Below are 26611 nucleotides of genomic sequence, written 5' to 3'. Positions count from 1 at the left end.
GATTAAATATCATTTTAAGCAATATGTAAATCGCGAGCGTTCTTTGCTAGTAATTATTAAATGAAGAATGTGATGTACAAGATATTTTATATGTTGAGCTAAAGTAATACGCAAACTGATTCGCAATATCTAGGTCATTATTAGCTATATGATCCATATAATTAGTTTTCGTAGGAATATCATTGTTAGATCGATTTCTGTTTACGAAGGACCAAAACGCTTTGGTATTGATTTTTACATTGGTTTTAACAGATTCAATGTACAACTTATAATTTAACCTGGATAATCTTATGCATTCAGCTCTCAGTTTCTTGAATTTAATTTGATCATCCAATGACTTAGACTGTTTAAACGTACAGTGTGATTTCTGTTTAGATTTAATGAGCTTGATTAAGGGGCCATACCACCTTTGAAATTAAAATCAAATTTTTTAATTAAAAATTTATAAAAACATATAAATAAATCAAATTTTTGTTCTATCTTTAAACATAATTACCTTTATTTTGATGGTTTTAGACCTTCTATATACCTCTATAATACCTACGTATAGTAGGAAGTCCATAATTCACTGACCGAAAGATTCCAAAGGAACGAATGGTCCAAATGAGCTCAGACTCCAGAATATTGTTTAAAAGTACATTAGTTATGGTAAGAATGAGGGGATTTGGTTTAAATTTCATAGAAAAAAGTTACATGATAATTATGTTAAAATTAATCAAAAATTGATAAAAAATCAGTAATATGCTTATAAAAATTTGTCTAGTCAGAGTCCCAATCAATGCACTCTAGACTAGATTTGATTGTTTTATAATCAGCTTTGTAGAAATTTTTGACAAGCGATGAGACTGTGTCGTTCACTAGGAAATTCGTGATAAAAAGATTGGCATTATGATGTTCATCCGTTGGAAGCAACTTCTCACAGTTATCACACACTAGAATGTTCTTTTTTGTTGCAAAAAGTAAATCTAATGAGTATCCTCTGGAGCATAGAACAGGCATGTGTTGCACAAGATTCAGGAAAGAGAAACACTATGTAATACTTCTAGCACCATTTAACAGGTTGGGTGGAAGATACGATGATGATTAGTACTGAAGAGGATCCGTACTTCACTTAGTGAGCGGTATATTGTAATCGCCGACTATAATAAACTCATGATTAGGATGTGCTAAGTTTAATTCAAAAACACTGTTTGCATGTTTTTGATAATTCTCAGCTGCTGAATTAGGTTGTATATAGACTGCCCCAATAATAATGTTTTTATTTTCTAAGGTAATTTCCACAAATAAGTTCAATATTCACTGTATTTGGTGTTATTATATTAGATTTATAGTCTTTTAAAACTGCAATGAGTACACCACTTCCTTTTTTAGTGCAGAACCAGTATCTTCTCTATCACATCTGTAAATCTTATATTTGTATGGACAAAGTTCTGCTGAAAAGATATCTGATTAAAACCATGTTTCAGTGAAAACTAATATACTTGGTAAACAAATGAGTTGATCAATAGAACTTTTAAAGAGTGATAGTTTTCCAACAATTGATCTTACATTTTGATTATAGATAGTAATGTTATTTGTAGAGGCTAGTTAATTACAGGTTTTAGCTTTAACTTGGAGTTTTTTGAATCTCTCAGTTCATTCTTGTTATCAATTAGGTTAGGTACATTACCAATGAATTTGACGCGTAAGAGGTCTAAAGGATAATTAGCGTTAGCCCGAACGCATCTGTCAGGTAGGTCACCGATTCACAGGCGCCCGATTCGCTCACATCAGCGTCGATTAACGACTCATCTGCACTGGACCCTGTGAATATGCAGAAGACTAGAACAAAGGATGCGCCATTGGGAGACACCAGCCTATTGGGTTAATTTCAATTCTTTTCTTTCAGCGGTTTGACATGCTCCAGGATCAGCTTGATAGCCTGAGGGCTCCCGTGAGCAGGGGTTCGGTACCACATGGCGTCTCATCTTTACTAGCAAAAGGGGGCGCCATAGTCAGTACGGAGGAATTGAATACCGGTATCTCTGCTCTCGAGATCCAGCTAGCCGATAACATGCTCGACGCCAACAAGCTGCTCCTGGACGAAAATAGTATTCTTAGGGACGAGTTGCAACAAACGAAACAAAGATATTGATTTGTCTCTATCGGTATTCCCGAGGCAGGTTGTGTTGACAAACGAAACAAATACTTAAAAAGCTCTATCGTGCTCGCCAGGAACTCGACACGGGCTCGATTTCGGTTACGGACTGCGGCCCGTTGCTAGCTTCGAGTCCTAGTATTATCGAGCGTGAAGCCACTGAGGTAGCGGGAACACAAAAATGCTCCTCTCCTCGGACGGCACCTACTGGCGACAACGCGGGGTCGGGAGAGGCGTTGCTGAGGGGTGCGAGGTCATAATTCATGGATTGATTCAGAATGGTGATAATTTTAACGAGAAAATCTCGGACGCAGCTGCCTTCGCACTGCTCAGCGCCGTCCTTCCCGCCCTGCAGAAGAGCGACATCGCCAGTACTCGTGTACTGCGCCAACGTAGACAAGACAGGGCTTAGAGCAATAACACGATCGCGACAAATTCAGCGACGTGTCTAGGTGTGATGCCATCAATCGTGGTCAAGCTCGCGAGCCCGGGCCTGGTCAGGGAAATTAGGCCCTCTATATGACTGGCGAGGCCACTTGACAATGCGCCAGGTGCTGGGTGTAGCTTGAGGGCGGGTTTTCACAATGTGAACTCGCTCAGGGCTCGCATCGAGATCGTCCGTAATTTTTTGGCGGAGCACCCCTCGTATGACATTTTTGGCTTCGCAGAGACATGGCTGGGTCCGATTGTGGATGACAGCCTAGTTAGCATCGGGGGATATTCCATCATTAGGAAGGACCGAAATGTAAACGGAGGTGGCGTCGCCTTATTTGTACGCAATGGATTGAAAATTAAAAATCTTGTTTTTTCTGATACTATGGGTCTAGGAAAACCTGTAATCCCAGAGTACCTTTTTTGCAGCGTACAAAGGGGCGACTCACCTCTGGTGCTACTCGGCGTTATTTACAGGTCTCTGAAAATTCCGATGCAAAAGGACTCAGACCATTTCGATGTATTGCAGGACTTATGCGGCGAATTTAGTCACAAGATCATAATGGGTGATCTGAACTCGGATTTACCCAGAGACGCTGCTACTATCAAGCGTCTGTCCGAAGAGTTATCTCTTTAGATCATCCGGCATGGTCTCATACATCATATCTCATCGTCTCACATGTGGATTGACCTTATCATGACCGAAGAAAATGACACGACCTTGGACTCTAGGAATCAGTGGCTGCCTAGTCTCGGCAAGCATTGTGTCATAGATGTCTCGCTAGACATCTACGCTCCCACTCCCGTGAGTGACCGTTTCTCTTACCGGGATTACAAGTGCAAAGACACATATAGTCTTGTCGACCTCTTGTCTTGTTGTGACTGGACAGCCATGAATTCCATCGAATACAATCTGGATGGCGCTTTATGCGTTCTTAATAATGATCTAAAATTAACAATTGATGAATTGGCGCCTTTGAAAATGGTTTGCCCACGTAGGAAATATGCTCCTTGGTCTGGACCAGAGTTGAGGCTCCTCATCGATAAACGCAATGCTACACTTAGGCGCTATGAGCGCACGGGGAGAGCGGAGCTTTTCAATGAGGTTCTTCGACTCACCAACAAGGTCGACATGCTTTCTGATCAAGAGCGTGAGTCCGTCATTCGCTAACAACTATCGGACGCTCTTGATGACAATAAAAATATCTGGAAGGTAATGCGTTTTTGAATTACAAAATCTTAAATCAAATGGAAGGAGAGACAAAAACTTATTACAGTGTAGATACTGCAATCTATCAAAATGTTGATAAATTTTATGATAACATTTACATAATTTTTCCAATACTAAATTATTTAAGTACAACATTGAAGCCGAAATTATAACTGGGGAAAAATGGAAATAAAGTTTTTATACCTAGAATTACTTTTAATACCGGAAATTTATCTTAATTGCCAATTATTTTATACAGAAAAAAATTTCCTTTATTATTAGCGTGTGCTATGACTATTAATAAATTAAGCTCCTAGGTCTTCCTTGCTTGGCTCTACTCTCAACCTTCGAGATGGAAGCCCTTTGTCGCAAGCAGAGTGAGTGAAATTGTCACGTCACTCTCTGAGGCTACTTGGCGGCACGTGCGTTAAGCAGACAACCCTGTCGACCTTGCCACACGCAGCTGCACGCCAATGGAATTGAGAAAGGCAGCAATTTGATGGTACGGCCCGGAGTGGATGAAACTTTAAGAGACAGATTGGTCCAGTGAAACAAACCCGAATAAGGAAACAGACTTGGAGGCACGCAAGAAGGATGCCAGCTGTGCATTGCTCGTTCAAGAGACGAAACCCATTTCCTCGTAGCTATCACAATTTTCGTCAGGTGACAAGTCTGCTCGAATTCTCGCTTTTATTCATCGCTGGCGAAACAACGCTAAATTGGAACGCAAGGATAGACGGGTGGCGTTCCTGTCTGCAGCCACACTAAGTCTTGGGAGAGCAGCCCTTCTTCGCGCCGTATAACGAGAAGCGTTCGCAGGCTTATTTCATACTTGGATAGCGAGCAACTGATTCGAGTGAGCGGGCGGTTCCAGAACTCTTACCTAAGCGAGTAGACTTTCCAAAGCAACATCATGTCACGGCTCTTCTCATGCGTCAAGCGCATTTGGACACATTGCATGGCGGCCCACTTCTCGTGCAGTCACCTTTCTCGCCAATGCTGGATACTTCGCGGTCGCAATGTGATTCGGAGCGTCGTGCGCCAATAGCGCAGAAGTAATTAATGGGACCGCTACCGGCTGTTCGCTCTAGACCAGCGCGACCGTTTTCATGTACTGGATTGGACTACATCGTCCCCTTTTCGATCAAGGCTTCTGGCGGCCGAGGGCAAAAGGCGTTTAAAGGCTACGTCGCCATTTTCATAGGTATGGTAGTCTTAACTCTCGGTCACTTAGCGCAGAACCTTTCCTCGAGGTCAACATACCCAGTACAGTTTAATCCAGATAGAGCTAAGTGGCTGCAACCAAATTGCGCTTTGAAGCCTGGCGATCTTGTCCTCTTTAAGGACGAATTGACACCGCTTTCAAAATGGACCCTCCACCCAGGTGTTGATGGATTGAGCCGAGGTGCTACTATCCGTATAGCTGCCTCCGAGTACAAGTACCCGATCAATAAGCTGATATTGTTGCCCGTTAACACCTAGGCCACCATTTCTCTCGACCAGCTGGCCCTTCGTGTTGCCACAGCAGGCGGCGCCGTTGTGCCTTCCACCGTAAGAGAAGATTCAGACCAGCCTGAAGATTAATTTTCCTTTTTTTTGTTACATGAAATTATATAGAGCAGGGTTTAGAAGTTTATTTTTTGTAAGTTGCATTTTTTAGTTCCTGCTAATTATTACCTGGTCTTGCAGACCCCAGGAAAATGCAGAGACATATATGTATACACATAAATTAATGAAGATATTTTTAAAATTGGTCCAGATAAAAGAAATGCTACAATAACTGTTTGTGAAAATATGATCTTTTATAACTCAGTGTGTATAACAACCATTTAAGTCACACGTATCGTAATGTACTATTTTTTAATAGTTCATTAGGAAAGTAAAGTCGATTATTCCCTCAAGTGATTTACTGCCCTCGCTTCGCTCGCGGGCATAATCAAGCACACTACTCCCTTGTTGCATATAGTGCTTTATTCACGACTGATTAGTGTAGCCACTTTATTTCTGGAAAAGTGAGACCTACTCAGCTATCGGCATTTTAATGAAAATATACATTCGTTATTATTTTTTATTTAATCTCGTATACTTCTTTCATATATAATAAAACAAAATAACAATCATTTTGATAATTTATACAAAATAAATGAATTTTTCTACTTTTTAACATTTTTTCAAACGTTTCAAATTTTTTTTCCAATTTTGAAAAATTTCTAAAATTTTGCGGGTATAAAGTTCTTTGCGGGATACAAAATATGAGGCAATAAAATGCTACTTTAGTCCCGCCTTTCAGGGAATAATAGTACATTACGATACTAGTAGCATAAGTCGTACTTTACGGCATGAAGATTGACTAATGACGCGTGTATCGTACGATATTTTATAGCACTGACTAGCATAAATCCGCTGTCACGCCTATCCGTGGCATTAGCAGTCCTTTTTTGCACCGTAAGGTTAGCACCCGAGCGTAGCGAGGACGATATGCACGGTGCAATAAAGGACTACTTATGTTACATATGGACTACTTATGTACAAATGGCGACTGTACACCCCAAGCTGATTTTTTTATTTAAACATTTTTATCAGTTATCTATCAGTCATCTCTATTGTTAAATCTCAAATTAGTCTCTACTATTAGATATATTGCTCTATTAGGTTTATTTCTAAAATACTCTCATAAAGTTTGTTATAATTGAGAATTATTTTTTAAATAGTATAACCGTATTTAAAAATAGATGCATTAAAGCATACTAAGCAATATTTTGATTTTAAAATATTAGACATTAAAATTTCAGGTAAGAAAATCATAGTGATTCCACAACTAATATAGTGTATTTTGATGATTGCCAACTGAATGACATCTGTTTAGAAAATTTTGAAAATATGTACGAAAAATCACAAAAAATTTCGACCGAAGGTCTTACTTGAGATTTTTCAAAGTGTACAAAGTGCTCAGGAGTTACTGGACAACGTTTTTTTTCCTCCTGGTACGCTATTGTGCGACTCTCACGATCACCACCTTCGAACTTTTAACTCTGACTCTTAGCACAAAGTCTGAAGGTAGGAGTGTATGGTGGGGATAAGGATTGTGGTGGTAGTGGCGGCTGTCGTGGTAGTGAAAATAGCCACGTGTGAGATGGATACAGTATCATTATCTTCTCGGCTTATAATAACGACATCTTAGAACTACAGATTTGTAAACACTTGACAATGCCACCGTTATTTCCAATGAAATCATCGTCAGCGCTTCTTTTCCTTTGTTTACATCAGACATATTATCTTACCATGTCATCATTTTTTTGCAGATTTTCTGAAAAATTCTCAAGAAATTTCTTGAAGCCCAGACCATTACTCATATAATGCAAAAACATGATGTAATATTTCACGCAAACATCGGAAGAATCGCTCTGTAGTAAAATATTATTCCAGTGAAAATGTTTACAATTTTTTCTCAATTAATATGATCGAGAATAAATGGGGCCAAAACTATCAAAGTAAACAGCGTTACAAGATTTGTCCGCATATACGGCGGCCCAATGCATACCCGATCTCGTATAATTATTCATATTTACAACACACGCTGTCGGTTTGAAGACTGTCCATTGCAAAGATCGCTTAAAGTGTTCCGAATTTTGGGTTTCTTGGAATCACGTACATACAGCCACAATTTTAACCTATAAGCGTTATTCAAAGCGCATCGATAACTACTATGACAAGTTTTAACAGCGTGATGCATACAGTATACATCAGACGATAATTTAGCGAAAGACGGACATTCCTCATTGTACTCAAGATTAAAAATTTTACGAGGTATTATTTTGCGTAACAATAGCTATTTATTATTACTTCTAACACATATTTTTCGCACACTTTTTGAAAGTTCTCTTAAAATTTTAATCACTGACTTAAAGGACACCTTGCCGTTTAAGTAGTCCAGACCGTGATAATGTTGGGTCAGCCAATCGTTCTCGTTTTGTATATCTTCACTCAGAAGTTCCCATTAACGGCCACCAAGGCAACCTCTTTTGGCACATTCCGATGTTTGACACCCTTGTATGTCAATGATCACATCCATAATTGAGTAAAGCATACATGACAGTGCTGGATTGCCGAAAATTAGAGGAATAGACTGACTTTGGAAGTCGCTTGCACGCCGTTTGTACGCACAGTAAAGCGACATCTGTGACAAGTAAACTGTTTTTAACTGCTAAAATCTATGATCACTTGACGTAAGGCAACAATTTCCAAAATATTATCATACTCTACGTACTGTTAGATCATTGCTAAAACGTACTTCTAGTCCAACACTACCTTGTTTAATCAAATTCCAGTGGCTGCAGTCATTTGCCGATAAATCGGGAGTCAAATCAAAAGCAAATAGACGGTAGCCATTGGGATGATTCTCACGCGTCACTTAATTACCTTCGTTGAGGAATTGTATAAGATAATAAATAACATACATAATAAAAAAAAATAATTTATCAAGTAAGCATACGTTTATTTTGTGTTTTAATCCTTATAAATTATAGTGATTTTTCTATACGAAATAATATTTATTATTTAGTAGTACAAATTTAGATCATAAATATCAATCTTAACTTTCTAATTATCTAACAAAAATATTTCAATTTTTATCTCGAAGTATACGTGTAAACTTTACAAAGTTATAAATCTAACTTAGGTAAAAGTAGTATAGAATTTCAAGGCTTACTACAGCACAAATAGATCAGGCAATAAGATAATGGATTATGAAGTTAAAGACCGGGGTTCAATCCTCAGTTAGGACAAAGTTTTTTTTTTCATTTTTTGTGGTTAATTTATTTGAATTAGTAACAAATGTATTTTTCATAGTTGTTTAGTAAAAACAAAATAATTTATTCCAATTAAAACAAATACTTCAATTTTGTGAGTGATTTCTGACGTGATTTTTAACGTGATTTATCACGTGAGAAATCACGCCAAATAGTCAAGTGATAAATCACGTGATGAATTACGTGAGAATTCAAGTGATCTATCACGTGATTGATGTGATAATCACGTGATTTTTCTCGCCAGGGAAAACAATAAATTATGTAAATATCAAAGTTATAATTTTCTCATGTAGCATTTATCCTCGTGTTTAAAAAAAAGAAATACTTATTAGATTAGACAAAATACTAGAATATACTACATTTCACCACACACATCCGTAAAGTTCGTATTTGATCCCTGCCGAGAAGGGACAAGCGCAAAGAATCTGAGATGGTTAGTATATACGGCCGTTGAAGTTACTACACTAACCAATAATGATAAGATATAGGTGCGATTATAATCGATTGAAACCGATTAATGACCCATAGCATACTAGACCGCAACATTTACACAATTACAAACGATTTAAACCGATTAAAAGAAATAAAAATCGGATTTAATACGTTTATTTATCCGGGATTTCCGAATATAATCCGATTAACACTATTATAGCCGATTTTAACCGATATTAAAACATTGTCAAAAATTTTGCCCAATCGGTGCAAATCGGTTATAATTGTGTTAATCGGTTTATATTCGGAAATCCCGGATCATAAAAACGTATTCAAACCGATTAGTTTTTTTTATCGGGTCTAATTGGTTATTTTTAGCAGGGGGGTGACCCCTAGGTTGACGAGAAATCGTCTAAAGAATGAGCACCAGGTGTACGTAGAAACTACCGAAAAATAAATCGTACTTCCCTGTAGACGATGTCCAAGTGTCAAAGAAAAGTCGATATAATAGAAAAAGAGCTGAGTCACGGTTTCGATGACCGGAGAATTTCAAAAACGACTTGTCTACCTTTAATTCGATTTTTTTATAAATATAGAAGAAACTTTTTCGATAAAGTAATGTTCGACACGCATGCGGAGATTGATTCTACAAATTATTATAAATATAGGCGATAAACCTCACACTCGCGTAGAATCAACTTTTGCGCACTTGTATAGAAATACACTATTTTAAATTTTTTTCATAACAATGTAAAGGAGTATGTAGATAACAAAGGGGACCCAAAATAGTTTAACATAATTGTAGGAAAATATACATTATTAGAAGGCAAAGTTGAAAAACCCATTAGAAACATCGAATTAATATTATATGTGTAGAAATTAAACTGATATATCACCTAATAATCAGCTGGCGTTTTGGCACAATCAACAGCTGATTATCAGCTGATTGTCATCTACCTTTTTTCAGTAGGATTACCTATCTCTGTACAAAGTAATTTTGCAACTACTAATTTACGTTTAAATGTCATTTGTTAATGCGTTAATATTTTTATTTAGAACTTTGCATACTGCTAGGTTACAAAGGGCAACTATATCCTGAATTTGCATAATTCATTGTGTTTATTTAGTTTGCAGTACTTTTTCACCATATCACACCACTATTGACTTACTATGTATGAAATGCTACGTGATTGTCATCCATAATAATTTTGCGGAATACATCAAACTTGCTTAACCTTTTACTTTATTAAAAGTTACCGAGAAAAATCACGTGATCAGTCACTTGATTTCTTACATGATTTATCACGTGACTATTTGGCGTGACTTCTCACGTGAGAAATCACGTTAGAAATTACTCATAAAATAGAATCTGCTTTAATTAAAATAAAATTATTTTGTTTTTACTAAACAATTATGAAAAATAGATTTGTTGATAATCCAAAAAATTGACCGCAAAAAAAATTTTAAAAAATGTTGCCCTAACCGAGGATCGAACTCCGGTCCTCAACTTCACAATCCATTATCTTACTGCCTGAGCTATTTTTACTTGTCCTAATGACGACTTGAAGATCAGGTATGAATCTCAGTAATCTATCGTTTACGTGTATAGACTATTTGCTGCTAATTGATAAAATAAGGAAAATAATTTCATTATTAAAATAAAAAAATCTGATTTAACAATTAAACATAAGTTTATTTTGCGTTTTCATCTTTAAAAATTAGAATAATTCTTCTATACTAAATAATATAATTAGTTAATATCAAATTTAGATTATAAATATCAACCTTAACTTCTAAAATATTTTAAAATTTTTCAATTTTTATCTTAGAAGTATACGTGTAAACTGTACAGTCATAAATCAAACATATTTTTAGGTAAAAACAGTATAGAATTTTAATACTTACAACAGCACAAATAGCTCAGGCAGTAAGATAATGGATTGGGAAGTTGAGGACCAGGGTTCGATCCTCGGTTAGGGCAAAGTTTTTTTTAATTTTTTAGTGGTCAATTTATTTGGATTATTAACAAATCCATGTTACATAATTGTTTAGTAAAAATAAAATAATTTATTTTAATTAAAACAATATAATAAACATCATTTATCCCTCAAAAATATTGTTAAGAGATTCTGACATACAGTAAAAGTTCATGGAACATAAAAATTATACATTCAACCTCAGAAAATTAGTCAAATCACAGTCTGTATAGAACTTTTAATAAACTAGAACTTGAACAGCGCGCTTCGCGCGCCCTAACCTAAAGAACGTTTAAAATTTCTGACTTACAAGGAAAGGTACCCAACCCGAACTCACCGATTTTGATGATTTTCATATATGTTGTAGAACATAAAAAAATAAGAGACACGTATTTTTTTTTATCGGCTAATTTTCACTTTTAAGGGGTAAAAACCTCCCCTAAAGTTAACCCCCAAAAAGCGTTTTTTTTAAATATCTCGGCTTAAAATTAATATTTTTCAATGAAACAAATTGGAGGTTATTTCTTACAAAAAGAGCAAGTATTTCATGGTGATTTGAAGAGTAAGGGTAGCATCCCCTATTTTTTAGGGGTTGAAAACATATATTTTTTGGCATAATTTTATAATAAAAATGTTTAAACCGACTAAAAAAAAATTGGAAAAAATGTTTAAACATCCTTAATAACAAAATTTAGTTGACGTCTTTCGGTGTTTTCATAAATATTATCCCTAAGGGGGTAAACCACCCCTAACACAAAATAACTGTAAATATGTAATTCAATACATAATATTTCGTAGAAAGTTTGTATATAGAGGTTTTCGAGGTCGCTGATTACAAATCTGTTATCAGATTTTGAAAATTCAAAATGGCGGATCCAATATCCATGGCGGACGGAAATATCGAAAAAAAATTTTATATAATAAAAAAGTTTTAAACGACTAAAAAATTTGGAAAAAATTTGTAAACATCTATAATAAACAAATTAAGTTCTTCGGTTTTTTCATAGATACTTCCCCTTAGGGGGGTAAACCACCCCTAACACAAAATAACTATAAGTATACTTCAATCCATAATATTTTGTAGAAGGTTTGTATATAGAGGTTTTCGAGGTCGCTGATTACAAATCTGTTATCAGATTTTGAAAATTCAAAATGGCGGATCCAATATGGTGGACGGAAATATCGAAAAAAAATTTTAACTTTCAAAAAAACTTGTTTACAAATGTGTGATCTTTGTAGCCTGTACATGTGAACTAAAGAGCCTTAAACCCTAAACCCCTAAAGAACAAATAGGCTAAATGGTTGTGCATTTTAACCAAACGACTCCAAACCCCTAACCTCCAGACAAGCCGAAGGCCTATGCTTTACCGTAGACACGAGTATAGACATATTACCGATATTTTATTCTATCATTTTGTATGTAACAAATAACGTCTCGTTTTATGTTTCAATCAAAGATTATTTATTTTTCTGCTTTTATAAATTAGCATAATTTCAAAAATAATTTCATAAATTATAAAGTATTTCATAAATTGCATAATTATATAATTTTATAAATTCAAAAAGTCCACACTTTTTTGCAAATGAAAAAACATAGGTTAATAAAATTAGTTTATCAAACTCTTTTGCGTTTTGTAATAAAATTTAATGTTGTCAAACTTGGGAGTTTTTCATTGTTACAATTATTTCGTAAGCCAACCGTTTTTTAGATGAATTCTCGAAGTAATGATTATTGTATCTATAGTAAAATATTTACAGTCTGGAATTCCATAATAATACTATTTGATACGATTTAATAAATTTATCAAAAAATCTAAATTTAATAATAAATATTATTCTAATTATTATTATTATTTTTCATTATCATTGCTATTATCAGTATTACTGTTATTATTGCTATTGCAATTATGCGTATTCTTCTTCTTCTTATTATTATTATTATTATATTACTATGATAATTTTTGTTATTGGTAAAAATACATAAAAGAATATTAATACTCGAACTTCATTTGCAATTAAAGAACACGTTGTTATTGAAAGGGAATTTTATATGCATTCATTAGTTTAATGAATGTTATCGTACATTCAATGATAATTCCACAGATAAATGTCTTTCACTCATAAAAATTGTTGACAATATGTGCGAATCAGTATGTTCTTTTTTTAGATTGTTTTCATCGAGTGTTTACCTCAGCTGCCTGTGTTATTTTTTAGGCAGTGAGTGAGTTTTGTGGGTATTCTAGTTCGATGCCGGAAAGTACGAATAGTACGTCTTTTTGTTTGTCAGTGGTATCATACAGTTGTAGAAAATTTTCTTTGGTGATTTTATATAGATTTACATTATTCAATTTCAAAGTGAATAAAAGTTGAATAAAACCAAAAATAGAGTTTTCCGAACATCACAAAGTGGAACGAGAATTCTTCTCCAATGCATAAATTAATGATTTGATTCAATTTACATTCACTCGTTTTATTTTGGTAGAAATGTAGCAGTCGTGCCTTACATGCAAAAACACAGCTTGTATAAATTTTACCGCTTGTTTTCATTTTAGATTGAAAAATGAAAATTAATCCGTTAAACGTTCTAAACTTATTATTAGCATACTTTCAAGCGTTAAACATACCAGATAGTGTCACGAATTATCACGAAACAGAGTTGGCCGAAAAAATAAAAGAAATTTTAATAGATGCAACACATGATTTCAACGATGTAGAAATGATTACTGATGACTCTTTGGATTTTCAAGAAGAGTATAAAGACCATAATGTGGAAATAATTGAAGATGAAGTGCAACATCATTTTCCTGATCCGGATATAGCACCAACAAATCAATGTACAGCAGATAATGAAGAACTAGATTTTGAATACAAAAAAAGAGCTGTAGAATTTTGGAGAAGTAGCAAAACGAAGCAAAATTTAAGTCTTAAAACAGTGCAAAACAGATTCAAAAAAGTATCATCTATTAGTCAGCTACGTCGTTGGGCTCATTCAATTAATAAAGGTGGCACGTATAGAGAAAAAGTAGCACAAATTTGTCAGTATACCCTGGATAATTTTCAAGCAGCTCTCGACAGTGGTTCAATTATCCATGATGAAGATATAATTCGATGGGCCTTACAAGCTAAAAAAGAAATTGGTTTTGATGATATTAGATTCAAAGCTTCTAAACATTGGTTACTCAAATTTAAGCAAGCACACCGAATAGTTTCTAGGAAAATAAATAAGTTATAACAAGAAAAACACTAGAAAGTAGTGCAGAACTTACGGCTAAAGCTGAAGCATTTATCGATGACGTTAAATCGTGTATACCAAGGATTGGACTCGAAAATTTGTATAATACAGATCAGAGCGGATTTCAGCTAGAAATGCATTCTGGAAGAACATTAGCAGTAGAAGGAGAAAAGCAAGTGCAATGTCTGGTACAGTCAATTTCAGCAACAACGCATAGTTAGTTTTGTCTTGTGCAACACATTGTGAAATAGAAGGGTGCACAAACATTGCAATTGTACGATGTGGTTGGTGCAAAAAAGCATTGTGCTTTAAACACTTCTATGAGGACTACCATTATTGTAAAAACATCGTAAAATAATATATTTTATGCTCAATACAAAAAATGCACTATGGCAAAAGATAAAAGATTGTAGATTATTATTATACTCTAATATTATAAACAAAAATACATTATAAGTTGAATTTACAATAAAGGAATTTCAATAACATTCTGATAACAATTTCTACGGAAATTATAAAACTGCTTCACACACAGAATTTTCTTGTTTACAAATTTAGGAATTTGAGGTGGTTTGGTTAAAAAGCACAACCATTTAGCCTATTTGTTCTTTAGGGGTTTAGGGTTTAAGGCTCTTTAGTTCACATGTACAGGCTACAAAGATCACACATTTATAACAAGTTTTTATGAAAGTTAAAATTTTTTTTTCGACATTTTCGTCCACCACATTGGTTCCGCCATTTTGAATTTTCAAAATCTGATATCAGATTTGCAAAGAGCGATCTCGAAAACCCTTATATACAAACCTTCTACAAAATATTATGGATTGAAGTATACTTATAGTTATTTTGTGTTAGGGGTGGTTTACCCCCTAAAGGGTAGTATCTATGAAAAAATCGAAAAACTTAATTTGTTTATTATAGATGTTTACAAATTTTTTCCAATTTTTTTAGTCGTTTAAAACTTTTTTATTATATAAAATTTTTTTTCGATATTTCCGTCCGCCATATTGAATTTTCAAAATCTGATAACAGATTTGTAATCAGCGACCTCGAAAACCTCTATATACAAACTTTCTATGAAATATTATGTATTGCATTACATATTTACAGTTATTTTGTGTTAGGGGTGGTTTACCCCCTTAGGGATAATATTTATGAAAACACCGAAAGACGTCAACTAAATTTTGTTATTAAGGATGTTTAAACATTTTTTCCAATTTTTTTTTAGTCGGTTTAAACATTTTTATTATAAAATTCTGCCAAAAAATATATGTTTTCAACCCCTAAAAAATAGGGGATGCTACCCTTACTCTTCAAATCACCATGAAATACTTGCTCTTTTTGTAAGAAATAACCTCCAATTTGTTTCATTGAAAAATATTAATTTTAAGCCGAGATATTTAAAAAAAACGCTTTTTGGGGGTTAACTTTAGGGGAGGTTTTTACCCCTTAAAAGTGAAAATTAGCCGATAAAAAAAATACGTGTCTCTTATTTTTGTATGTTCTACAACATATATGAAAATCATCAAAATCGGTGAGTTCGGGTTCGGTACCTTTCCTTGTTAGACGCATGCTCACCACATGAGCCAATCACAAAACCTCTATGTTGGCTTCACAACATCCGATCATGACTTTTTTATATAAGGATAATTAGGGTAAATATAATTGTGTAAATGGAATATATAATCATTATTTTGCGTAACTTAAATAAAAATCAAAAAGGCACATATTTTGACTAGTGCAGAATCCGTAGAACCTCCTTAACTGGTTTAATTTATCCTCTTTAAAAAAGTGATACGAGAAAATCAAAGCTAAAAATGCATTAGTTAACCCGATGAATCCAGAAATGTGATTAGTTAATGGCAACACTATAGCTAATATCTAATATTATGCCTATAATTATGCCAAAACGAGAAAATTATGTCGTCCTATGGCAATATATTCATACCGATCTGTGCTAATTTGTGTGAGACTATCTTGATTCGTGCTAAGAAAACGCCAAAGAAAGTACCCAGTTGCAAAGGCCTAATAAAACCTAATAAGTCTGGGTGCAAATACCGTATAGGATCACATTTATTAAGTATTTGCACCCGGACTTATTAGGTTTTAGTAGGCCTTTGCAACCGGGTATTTTCTCTTAAAATTTTTTACTTTGCCACATATAGTGCCACAATATGCTAGGCTATGCCAAAGTGTGCCAAATCATGCTAAACTGTGCCAAACTGTGAGAATTGTCCATAATGGCAAAGGTCTGCCATAACTAGGCATATTTTGGAACAGTTCGACACAATTTGATACAGTTTGGTACAATTTGGCATGATTTAGCACAAGGTTTTTTTACCTGGGTAGCACTAACTCGAAATGCTCCGACTGAACTCTTCAATAATATTGTATGGTCCAGGATGTCATGGTATTTAAATCTTCATCTATGTGCAAAATTTCTTCAAGTTGTATAAATATGCTTAATATTTTTACTAACGTATTATAATCAAGGTTAGTACACCTGAGAATTTATGTTTTCATTTAAATTTTTTGTAAGATTTCCAATCAAGCTGTAATTATTTTAATAGAAAAAGTAAAATGTATACTTTAATAGTACATTATACAATAGTATAAGCGCCAGAGCAAATACCATGGTGCAAAAAAGAGCAACTTATTTCACAGATAAGCATGACATAAGTAAGGATTTATTTTATGCAGTGCTATAAATTGAATTTAACAAAAAGAAAAAATATCACTAGCCAAAATAACTATATTTTTACAAATTAACAAAATTAATAAAGTTATAGACAAAATCCTAGATTATAACACTTTTTGGCATTTTCGCACTGTTAAGGGGATTTGGGATTTAAAGACTGTTTTTCTAATTCTCAAAGTTTTCTAAATAAAACGCATAATGAAAAATCAAGACCAGAGCGCAATAGTGTTATATTCAAAGAATTATTCCATCAAAGGAAATGGTCAATTAAGGACTCTTAGTATTCCAACAAGCTTTAAAATATGAGTGTTTACACAACCACAAAACTAATTTTAAAACTAAGTAGTACCTTAATTTTACCAAAAAAAATCTATTATTTCCCTAGTGGAAATAAAAAATGTAATAAAGTATAATAAAATATAAGAAAATGTAACAAATCGTACCATTTTGTAAGTTTTTGTTAGATTTCGGACCTTTTTTATGTTTTATTACAGTTCGCTACATTTTATTATATTTCGTTATGCTTTATTACAATTTATTACAAATCCATTGATCCAGGATTTCATGAGGGTCTCTTCTTTGAAACGACAAATGTAACAATACCTAAAAAAGTATAACAAAATGTAAAAAATTGTCTGTAAGCTTAATATAATATAAGAAAATGGCAACTTTTTTATTTTCTTACTTCTGCTTACATCCTTTTACTTTTTCTTACAATTTCTTATGCATTGTTACATTTTATTATAAAATTAATAGTTAAAAAAATATATTGACTATATTAGGTGGTAAAATAACATATGTAATAAAATGTAATAAAATGTAATAAAAAGTTAATAAATCTGAAAAAGTAAGAAAATGTACAAAAACGTATGAGAAAAAAGGTCCGAAATCCAACAAAAAGGTACAGTTTCTTACATTTTCTCACATTTTTTAACGTTTTATTACAATTTATTACGATTTATTACATTTTTTTCCACTAGGGTTAATATGAATTTTTATTGTCAGTATAAGCAGCAAAGTGCCATTCTATAGTTAGATGAATCATTCTACCGAAAAAAAAGGTTATTAGATCTTTAATTTTTTTGGCAATTGAAATACAAAGTATGTTTTGGTGGATTTGGTAGGCTCTCTCACACCCCCTTAATTACATAATTATATTCCAAAAAATAGACATCACTTTATTTTTTTAGACAAATTACTTCCAATAAAAAACTATAACTATCAAAATTGATAAAAATTATTTCGGCGTAAGTTTTACAACTCTATTCATGCATGTGAAATTTGGCACATAACAGTTGAAATTTTTTATATAAAATATGAATAAAAAAATTGATAACATTAACTAACCAAGAGAGAGAAGTAGCCAATTTTTTTGAAGTTGAGAGCTAAGAGTAGGTGAATTGTACATTGTTAGTCTATGTATATAAATACTATGGGGGCTCCATATTTTTACTTCAAAAAACTGTACGAAATACTGCAAATATCAGCTTCAAACATATTTATAGCACTTTGATAAAAAAATTTTAAATACCTGTGTACATAGACTGTGAAACACCGTACGCTGCAGCTCCAGTCATTGCAAGTATTTTAATACCTAAATTTATTCCTGCAGGTCCTTTACCAAAACGGTTTGCAAAATCATTCAATTTATTTTGTGCCATTTTTAACACTTAAGAATTTAATTTTAATTGAGATAATTTGAAATTCGGGAATTATTCTTGTAATTTATAAAATTTAACTATATTCGTATAATAATCGTGTGATTATAATTATTATTTATTAATCATATATTAATATAATTTGATTTTAGGCAGAGTTTTTTCAAGTTTTCTAATTGTTTTTACCTAAGTTGCCTAATTCCAAGGATATTAAATCCACGTGATTTATATATATGTATTTTTTATTTTTCATTGGTTTCTTTCTTAAGAACACAATATTCACATCATATCCGGCTGTTGTACTTTCAGTTTCCAGAGTTTCAGCCGGCGTTAGTCGCCGGAAGTGCAGAAACGCACCCAGTGGCTAAGTTCAGACCGCACCGCCTCAAACAGCAGAAAGCTATAGTCTACTGCGCGAGGGTTACGGGTTACGCTAGGCATGTATAAATGAAAATTATTTTATCTATTGCATTGTCAATGTCAAGGATAAAAGTTACAATAAAAAATGACTTTTTTTTAATTCATGCCTAAACCTACCTACCCTACCCTGCTGAAAATTTGCACGTACATGTCCTACATACCATCAATGAGCTCTTTAAGATATTTTAAAAAACGTAAAAACTTATGTAATAACGCATGTTTTTAAAAACGTACTATAATACGTGTAAAATATTTTAGCATGTATTATCAAACGCACTTTTTATACTCATATGAAACTAATTTTTATGCATTTTAACAGCATTGTTGGGTATAATATAAAGTTTTTAAACATAAATTATTGCCAAAAGTCGGAAAAAAAAAATTATAAAAAAAGTATCATGACCAGGCTCGAACATAGTTGTTACGTCGCAACATTTGTTCAATGCAAACTATGCATTAGACGTGTAAATAAGTTTTTTTCTGAGCCTGTGTGCGCACCGAATGTGTGTGTCACGTGTAAAAAGATCTACATGAGATCTCATATAAGATCTCATATAAGATCTCATATAATATTTTCACGCGGGGTGTGTGTGTAAGCGTGTACAGACAACGTCTAGCATTATGGCAGCACCGCGCGGTGCTGCTGCCGCCATCTTGAACGGGACTCTCCGGCCTCTTTCGCGCGGCATGTCCGCCAGTCCTCGACTAATCGTTCAAGCGTGCGGAGCTCCCTCGCGACTCTCGCTCTATCTCAACGAAACTGCCCGACATACTCTGTCGAAATCAAATCGTATCTCGTCGTAATTGATAACTCTCAATTACAAATTACGTCTAGTGCATTTAATAGTATCGGAAATTGTGTGTGGCACACGGCGTCACGTCGCGATTTGTTATTCGAGTTTTGTACTTCGTTTTAGTGATTAAATTATTCTCTTTTTTTTATTAGTTTAAGTTCTTTCAGTGTAAATTAGTGACAAATAAAAGGGTTTTTATGCCGAAAGGCTTTTCCATCTAAAGTGTGTAAAATCAGTTAATCAAACCAAATCACTTCCTTTCCTAAATTCCGCATAAAATCATCATTTTTATAAACTAGGCTTCTATGCGCCTCCCACAAATAATAGCGCCAATTTTACCAGTTCCTTTTGATTTTAAGTTTGTTACTCTACACATCAGCTATTTCTAAAATATGATATAATTTTTTCAAATATAAAAAAAATCTAAAAATAAAATTAATTATGACACAATTGCTGAAATTCCAATTATAAGAAACGTTACTCACACAAAAAAATATGCTGAATTTAAATTAAATTTTGATAAAATTAATATTGAAGATCTTGAGGTATTATACACAGAAAGTTAAAATTTTTTTCTTTAAGAATCTCGTATTACAAGAAGGCGCAATAATCCAATGTGCTGTACCCTACTGAAAAAAATCAGATGACAATCAACTGATAATCAGCTGATAATCATGCCAAAACGTCAGCTGATTATCAGGTGATTTCGGCTCAGTATTTTTAATAAAGCTGATAGTTATAAATATGCGTTTATGTGAGATAAAATGTTGATGATAATCAGGTGATAATCAGGTGATAATCATTCAAAATTTGTAACCTTTAATATATTTATTATAAGTTGTTTAAAATAAGTAAAATTTATAAATTTCAAATAATGAGGGTCAGTACTGGTGTTATCATCAGGATGATAACACGAAAACTCTGGCTGTGAGCTCCAATATTTTTGTTTTTCAATAATTTAATTTAAACAAATTTTTTTTTAATTGTTAAAAAATAAAAATTTTGGAGCTCACAGCTAGAGTTTTTGTGTTATCATCCTGATGGTAACACCAATACTGGCCCTCATTATGTAATCAGCTGACGTTTTGGCATGATTATCAACTGATTATCAGCTGATTATCAGTTGATTATCAGCTGATTATCCGTTGATTATCAGCTGATTATCAGTTGATTATGATCTGATTTTTTTCAGTAGGGTAGCATCTAAATCTGATACTGCTAAACCCACTTTTTTCGGCACAACTCAACCCTTGTTATCCTTGAAAAACTGAAAATCAATAACTCCGTTTGACTGCACAGCTCAAGAAAGGCGTATCAACTGACACAAGGCTTGTATTGGTAGGCAGTTTTATTTGGTTTTTCAAAGAGCGTCATCTAGCCTCAACCGCTGTAATCCACCAAATCTTGTCGTGACGAGTCAATCTCCGACAGATTATCGTACTCAGCATAAATTATACAATTTACAATAATATCTAATGTGTCATCAAATCTTACGTCAATTCTCACACTATCTATTCTGATTAAATTCTAATAGGTGTCATTGTTGGCCGATAAATCAGGTGTCAAATGAATGCAAGAAACAGTAGCCATTCGGGTATGCATTGCATGTTATCAAATTACCGGCATTTAAAAAATGTACCCCCGTACCAAAGAAGAGTGTGTGATACGCATCCACATACATCTTTGTTTTTTTTAAGTCAGGCTGCAGTGGTTTTGATGGGACTTGTACACCGTCCACAAACAAACACAAGAAATTGATATTGAAATTTTTAAAATTGAACGGATTGGGTTTTGTATCGTCGTTATAAGTCTTATTTTCAATAAATCCAATTATGATTCTTTTCGGGAATTGACTCAGTATGACATTATCTATCGACTGACCATGCACGCCACTGTTTAGGATTACGTTTTTACCTCTACCCGTGTAAGCGGATACTTTACTGTGACTTTAGAAAGCATTTTTTCGTGAGCCAATGAAATGCCCGGATTACCCTATTGGAAAAGGTCGATAGAAGTCGATTAGATCACTTATCGACTTGAATAGTGAATCTTAATTTCACTTTTTGCATTAGAACTTGATAAAAAGTGATAAAATACAATGAAGGTCAATATAAATCGATAAAACTTAATATGAAAAATTACAATTGAAATTGATAGAATTTCAAGAAGATCATGGTCTATCGATTTCAATTGCAATTTTTCATATTGAGTATTATCGACTTATATCGTATTTTATCGTATTTTATCACGTTTTATCGTATTTTATCACATTTTATCAAGTTCTAATGCAAAAAATGCAATTAAGATTCGCTATTCAAATCTTATCGACTTTAATGGTGAATTCTAATCGATTTCTGTTTACTTTTTCCAGCAGGGTAACCCTTACGCGGCGAACAAATAGTGTCGCCTTGGTTATATCTACAGTATACGCAGAATCGGGATCCATTAGACAGAAGCAGTCACAAGAACGCACAAGACGTACACGTACCTCAACACCACCAAGTAGTAGTCCATATTTAGCACATTCACGTGTAAGTAGCCCAATAAATCATTTTTATTATTTGTCATAACTGCTTGCCGTCTACGGAAACCTGCATTACCGGCATCAGTGTTATCCATTTTACCGGCCGTGTCATCATACCACAAGACGCTGCTCAAGTGTGAGTTTTTTGTGACTGATCCATAATTTAATAACATCTCAATGTACGATCTGTATGCGTAGGCGTTATTTGGTGGTGACACTGGTTTTTGATTGAAAAATACATCTACCTGATTAAACAGCGAATGCATAAAATTATTCACAGGGCCGACAACTGGTACTGACGCATCCTTCCCTAATGGTTTCGTTGGTGTTATATTCACACGTAGACTCAGCATTGTATGCGCTAAATCTAGATATTCACAGTTGCCAATGATTGTAATTTCTATTGGTGCTTAATCGGTGAGTGACGAGATTGGCTTATACTGCACCCAATGAGAACTCTCAATTACCGTCTGTGTTGGCGGCAATTCAAAGAGTGATAACTCCGACTTCAACGAGTCACAAGAGACAGTGTGCAGAAAAGCCATGTTTTTCTAGCTGGTACAGTGAGAGGGTATACCGCTCAAAAAGAGAGCCTTCTAGTTGACAAAGATATCTTTAGCTACTGCTGACGATGCTGCTTTAGTTGTAGATTTCTTTTTCTGCTTCTTCTTTTTCTGCGTCGATGTTTGCGTCTTACCAGCTCCACGACCAGAGGCCGACTGCGCTTTTTGTGTCATTTGTGCCTTCTTATATTTAGCTTTCTTTTTCTTAGCACCCTCACCTCTTCCCCCTCCTGTTCAATCGGTGCCATCATTTTATTCATTATTTGTTCAGCTTTGCGTTTGAGATTACCCCCACTTTCGCGTACGCGTTTACTCAACACATCTCTAAAAGGTCTGTTCTCGTTCACTACATTATCCATGATCTTTGCACTAGCACGGGCAGCCTCTTTACCGACAGACTTAGCGCCACGCCTCACAAGAGGTAAAGCACCGCGAAATAAGCCTTTTAAATAACTGGCAATACCCGCGCCAGTCTGATAACGCTTACGACCAATTGTAACATAATTATCGCCATCACCGTCATCACAGCCGATTTGACGGGCAAGAAGAATACTGTAGTCAGATATTTTTAATGTGTGCGCTTAAAATGAAGTGTCACCGTCAACGCACTGTAGTCAAATGGGACAGGATATTTATGCTCACCTCTTAATCTATCTCGATTGACTGAAAAGACGAGGACAGCAAGGGCAGATACATTAGTGGGGTAATGTTCTGAATTTGCGTTCTACCGTAAGTATAATTATTTAACTGAAGAGCCACAGCACGTAGCAGTCGTGAACAAACATCACCTGTCACGTAAGGCTGACAAATACTGGTATAAACCATCAGCACGCTTGGTAAACCATTTGTAAGAATTGCCGGTCTATTGCCGATAATGTAGCTGTCTTTTTTTCCATCACAAGTTAATAATTCACCACTTTTAAAGCCTAATATTTTACACAACTTTTCAGATAGAGAGAATGAGTGAGTACAACCAGCGCACTTATCCTCAGTGCAGGTGCATTTGACTTGAATATAGCCGCCACACTGAATCTCAAATATAAGATGATCTTTCACATTATCAAAGTTATTTATAATGCTCAAAAGAGTATGGAGGCTATCATAAACGCCGTATTTTATTTGACTAAAAGTCTCCCGATAATCATAATCATCGTCATCACCATCATCATCATTGCGTAACTTATTGTTAGTGTAAGTAGCGCGTGTGGGTTTTCTCGTTACACAGACGACTCCCTCTCTTCTCTCCTTCATTGATATGAGTTGAAAGGTAAGAGGTATTTGAATTTCGTGAGACCGACGCACCAATTGCCGTGCAGACAGAAATTTTAGGGGAGTTGTGTGGTAAAGCGATTGGCAGTGTTCTCGGGGTAAACATATCTAGTGTTACTACTAGACAAAACCATGAAAAATTCATCCGTCATCATCATCATCATTGTTTCGTAGATTTACGAGATCTTTAGCAGACATCAAGAATTAAATTTTTCAGGGTACCCCTTCAAACTCACAAAATACTCCTTCTTCTCTCCTTTTCCCCTACTGCGTAATACCTGGTCGATATGAAAAACGTCGTAAGACAAATCTTTGCGCACTCTACTCAGCTACTGTTTGTAAAAATAGCCGTCAATTTTTTCACCCTCCAGATCCTCGAGCGTGTAGACGGGCGGCTGTCTCGTCGTATCGACCTGTATAATCTTAAATAATTCTAGAGTCTAGTCACCTTTGTATGCTTTTTGAAAGGCTGTCCGAGCACGACAAACTTGAACCAAGTCTTAAACATTATATTTATGGGTATAACGTGACTGTCATTTGAAACAGTAACGCCGTGCTAAATTTTCACAAACTTTAACGAAGCGCCAGTAAAAGGGAGGTTGCTAAACAACCGAGCCAATATGGCCGCCTCACCTCTCTCTTGCACGTAAGCTACGGAACGGAAAGATTAGATTAGATTAATTAATTTTTATTATTGTACATTATGTTGTACATATATCAATATAAAGAAGTAAAATAAAAAGTATAAGGTATTCAGTGTGTGAGTTTGGTGTAGGCGTGTGTGAGTTTGGTGATAGCACGAGTGACGAGTGTGAAATGAAATGGTATGAGGTGAGATGAGATGAAAGTGGAAGTGTGGATGTTTGTGTGATGTTTAAGTGTTTTCCATATTGAAAAAGTAATTTTTCGCTAGTATTTTAAAGTTAGATATGGATTGTGTGTTACGTATTTGAGATGGCAGGCTATTCCAGAGGTAAGAGGCGCTGATGAAAAATGAGTTCCTTAGTGTCTCCGTTTTGAAGGGCGGAATGTCCAGTGGAGTCACCTCACCCCTCACAGGCCTGAGCGCGACGTGGAAATCAAAATAGGCAACCAGATAAGATGGTGTAGAGGTGTTGAAAATTTTCCTTAGAAAACAGGCCATAAAATATTTCCTACGTCCGGCGGTGGTGAGCCATTGCAGCTCACGCCTGTAAGGGGAGATGTGCTCGTCCCTCCTTACACCATAGATGTAGCGGATCCCCGTATTGACAAGTCTCTGTAGTTTTAGGTCAAGTTCTTGTGATAAGTCACAGTAAACAAGTGAGCAGTAGTCAATGAGAGGGAAAAGGAGTGCCTGCACCAGATGTTTGCGCAGCCTGAGGCTGGTGCTCTTCCGAAAGAAATAGAGGCGATACATTAAAGAGTGAGCACGTTTACAAATTTGCGTAACGTGCTCTTTCCATGTGAGCTTGGAGTCTAGCACCAGCCCCAGATTACGCACAGATGATTCAAAATTGACCTGGGCTCCCCCTATATTTATATAGGTGTTAGCGGTATTAGGTAAAGCATTTATATAATAGGGGGAACCCAGGACAATAGCCTTGGTTTTAGTAACATTCAGTTTAAGCCTGTTCAAAGCAGCCCAGCTACTAATCCTCTCGGCGTTAGCACTCATCCTGACAGAGCAGGAGTCGAGCTCCTCGAGGTGGCATTGGCTGTAGATCTGCAGATCATCCGCATAGATGAGATGGGACATATCTGCATCAAGGCAATAGCCAATGTCATTGATGTACAACGAGAACAGCAGGGGTCCTAAGACAGACCCCTGTGGAACACCGGTGTTAAGTGGTAGAAATGCAGAGATTTCATTGTTGTCACCAAGGACTGCTTGCTCTCTTCCCGATAGATATGATGCAAGCCAGCGGATAACCTGCTTAGAAAAGCCGAAAGAGGATAGCTTTCTGAGTAGCCTGACGTGACACACCGTATCAAACGCCTTGCTAAAGTCAAAAAGAAGTAGAAGGGTGACCTTCTTTCTGTCCATCCCAAGCCTGACATCGTCAGTCAGCTTAATTAAGCCGGACTGCGTGCTGTGGCCAGTGCGAAAACCAGTTTGGAAGTTGTCGAGGTAGAGTCTTGACTCTAGGTATTCAGATATCTGGTTGTGCACCAGCCACTCCAGCGCCTTGGATAGAAAACAAAGTAGAGAGATCGGACGATAGTCTGTTACAGCAGTTGGAGAGTTGATCTTATTTAATGCTCTTACGAGCGATGATTTCCAGGCCGAGGGAAAGCAAGCCTCGCTCAATGACAGGTTAAAAATTTGACAGAGTAGAGGAGCGAGTATTGGCAATGCTTTAGTAATTACAACCTGTGGGATGCCGTCACTCCCCCTGGCCTGGGTATTAAAGTGCGATACTGCAGCAGACACGTCCGACTCAGTGATTTCCCTAAAGATGAAGTGTTTAGGGAGGTC

At 35.1% G+C, this 26611-nt stretch overlaps 1 protein-coding gene across 3 annotated transcripts in view; it reads right to left on the bottom strand.

Moving 5' to 3' along the window:
- The window catches only part of LOC100115233 (prohibitin-2), a 124111-nt gene extending 105217 nt beyond the window's left edge, over window positions 1-18894 (bottom strand). For 2 of the 3 annotated variants that reach the window (XM_031926019.2, XM_031926021.2), the window contains exon 1: window positions 18457-18894. In XM_031926019.2, coding sequence (XP_031781879.1) covers window positions 18457-18586 — 130 coding nt within the window. In that variant the 5' untranslated portion in view covers window positions 18587-18894. Of the gene's footprint in view, window positions 1-18272 lie in introns of all 3 variants that reach the window. The other variant, XM_031926020.1, reaches the window with a different exon arrangement.
- Window positions 18895-26611: the final 7717 nt, after the last annotated feature.

The sequence above is a fragment of the Nasonia vitripennis genome, assembly GCF_009193385.2.
Source record: "Nasonia vitripennis strain AsymCx chromosome 3 unlocalized genomic scaffold, Nvit_psr_1.1 chr3_random0007, whole genome shotgun sequence".
NCBI classification, from domain to species: Eukaryota; Metazoa; Arthropoda; class Insecta; order Hymenoptera; family Pteromalidae; genus Nasonia; species Nasonia vitripennis.
This window is presented reverse-complemented; position numbering and strand designations above follow the sequence as displayed.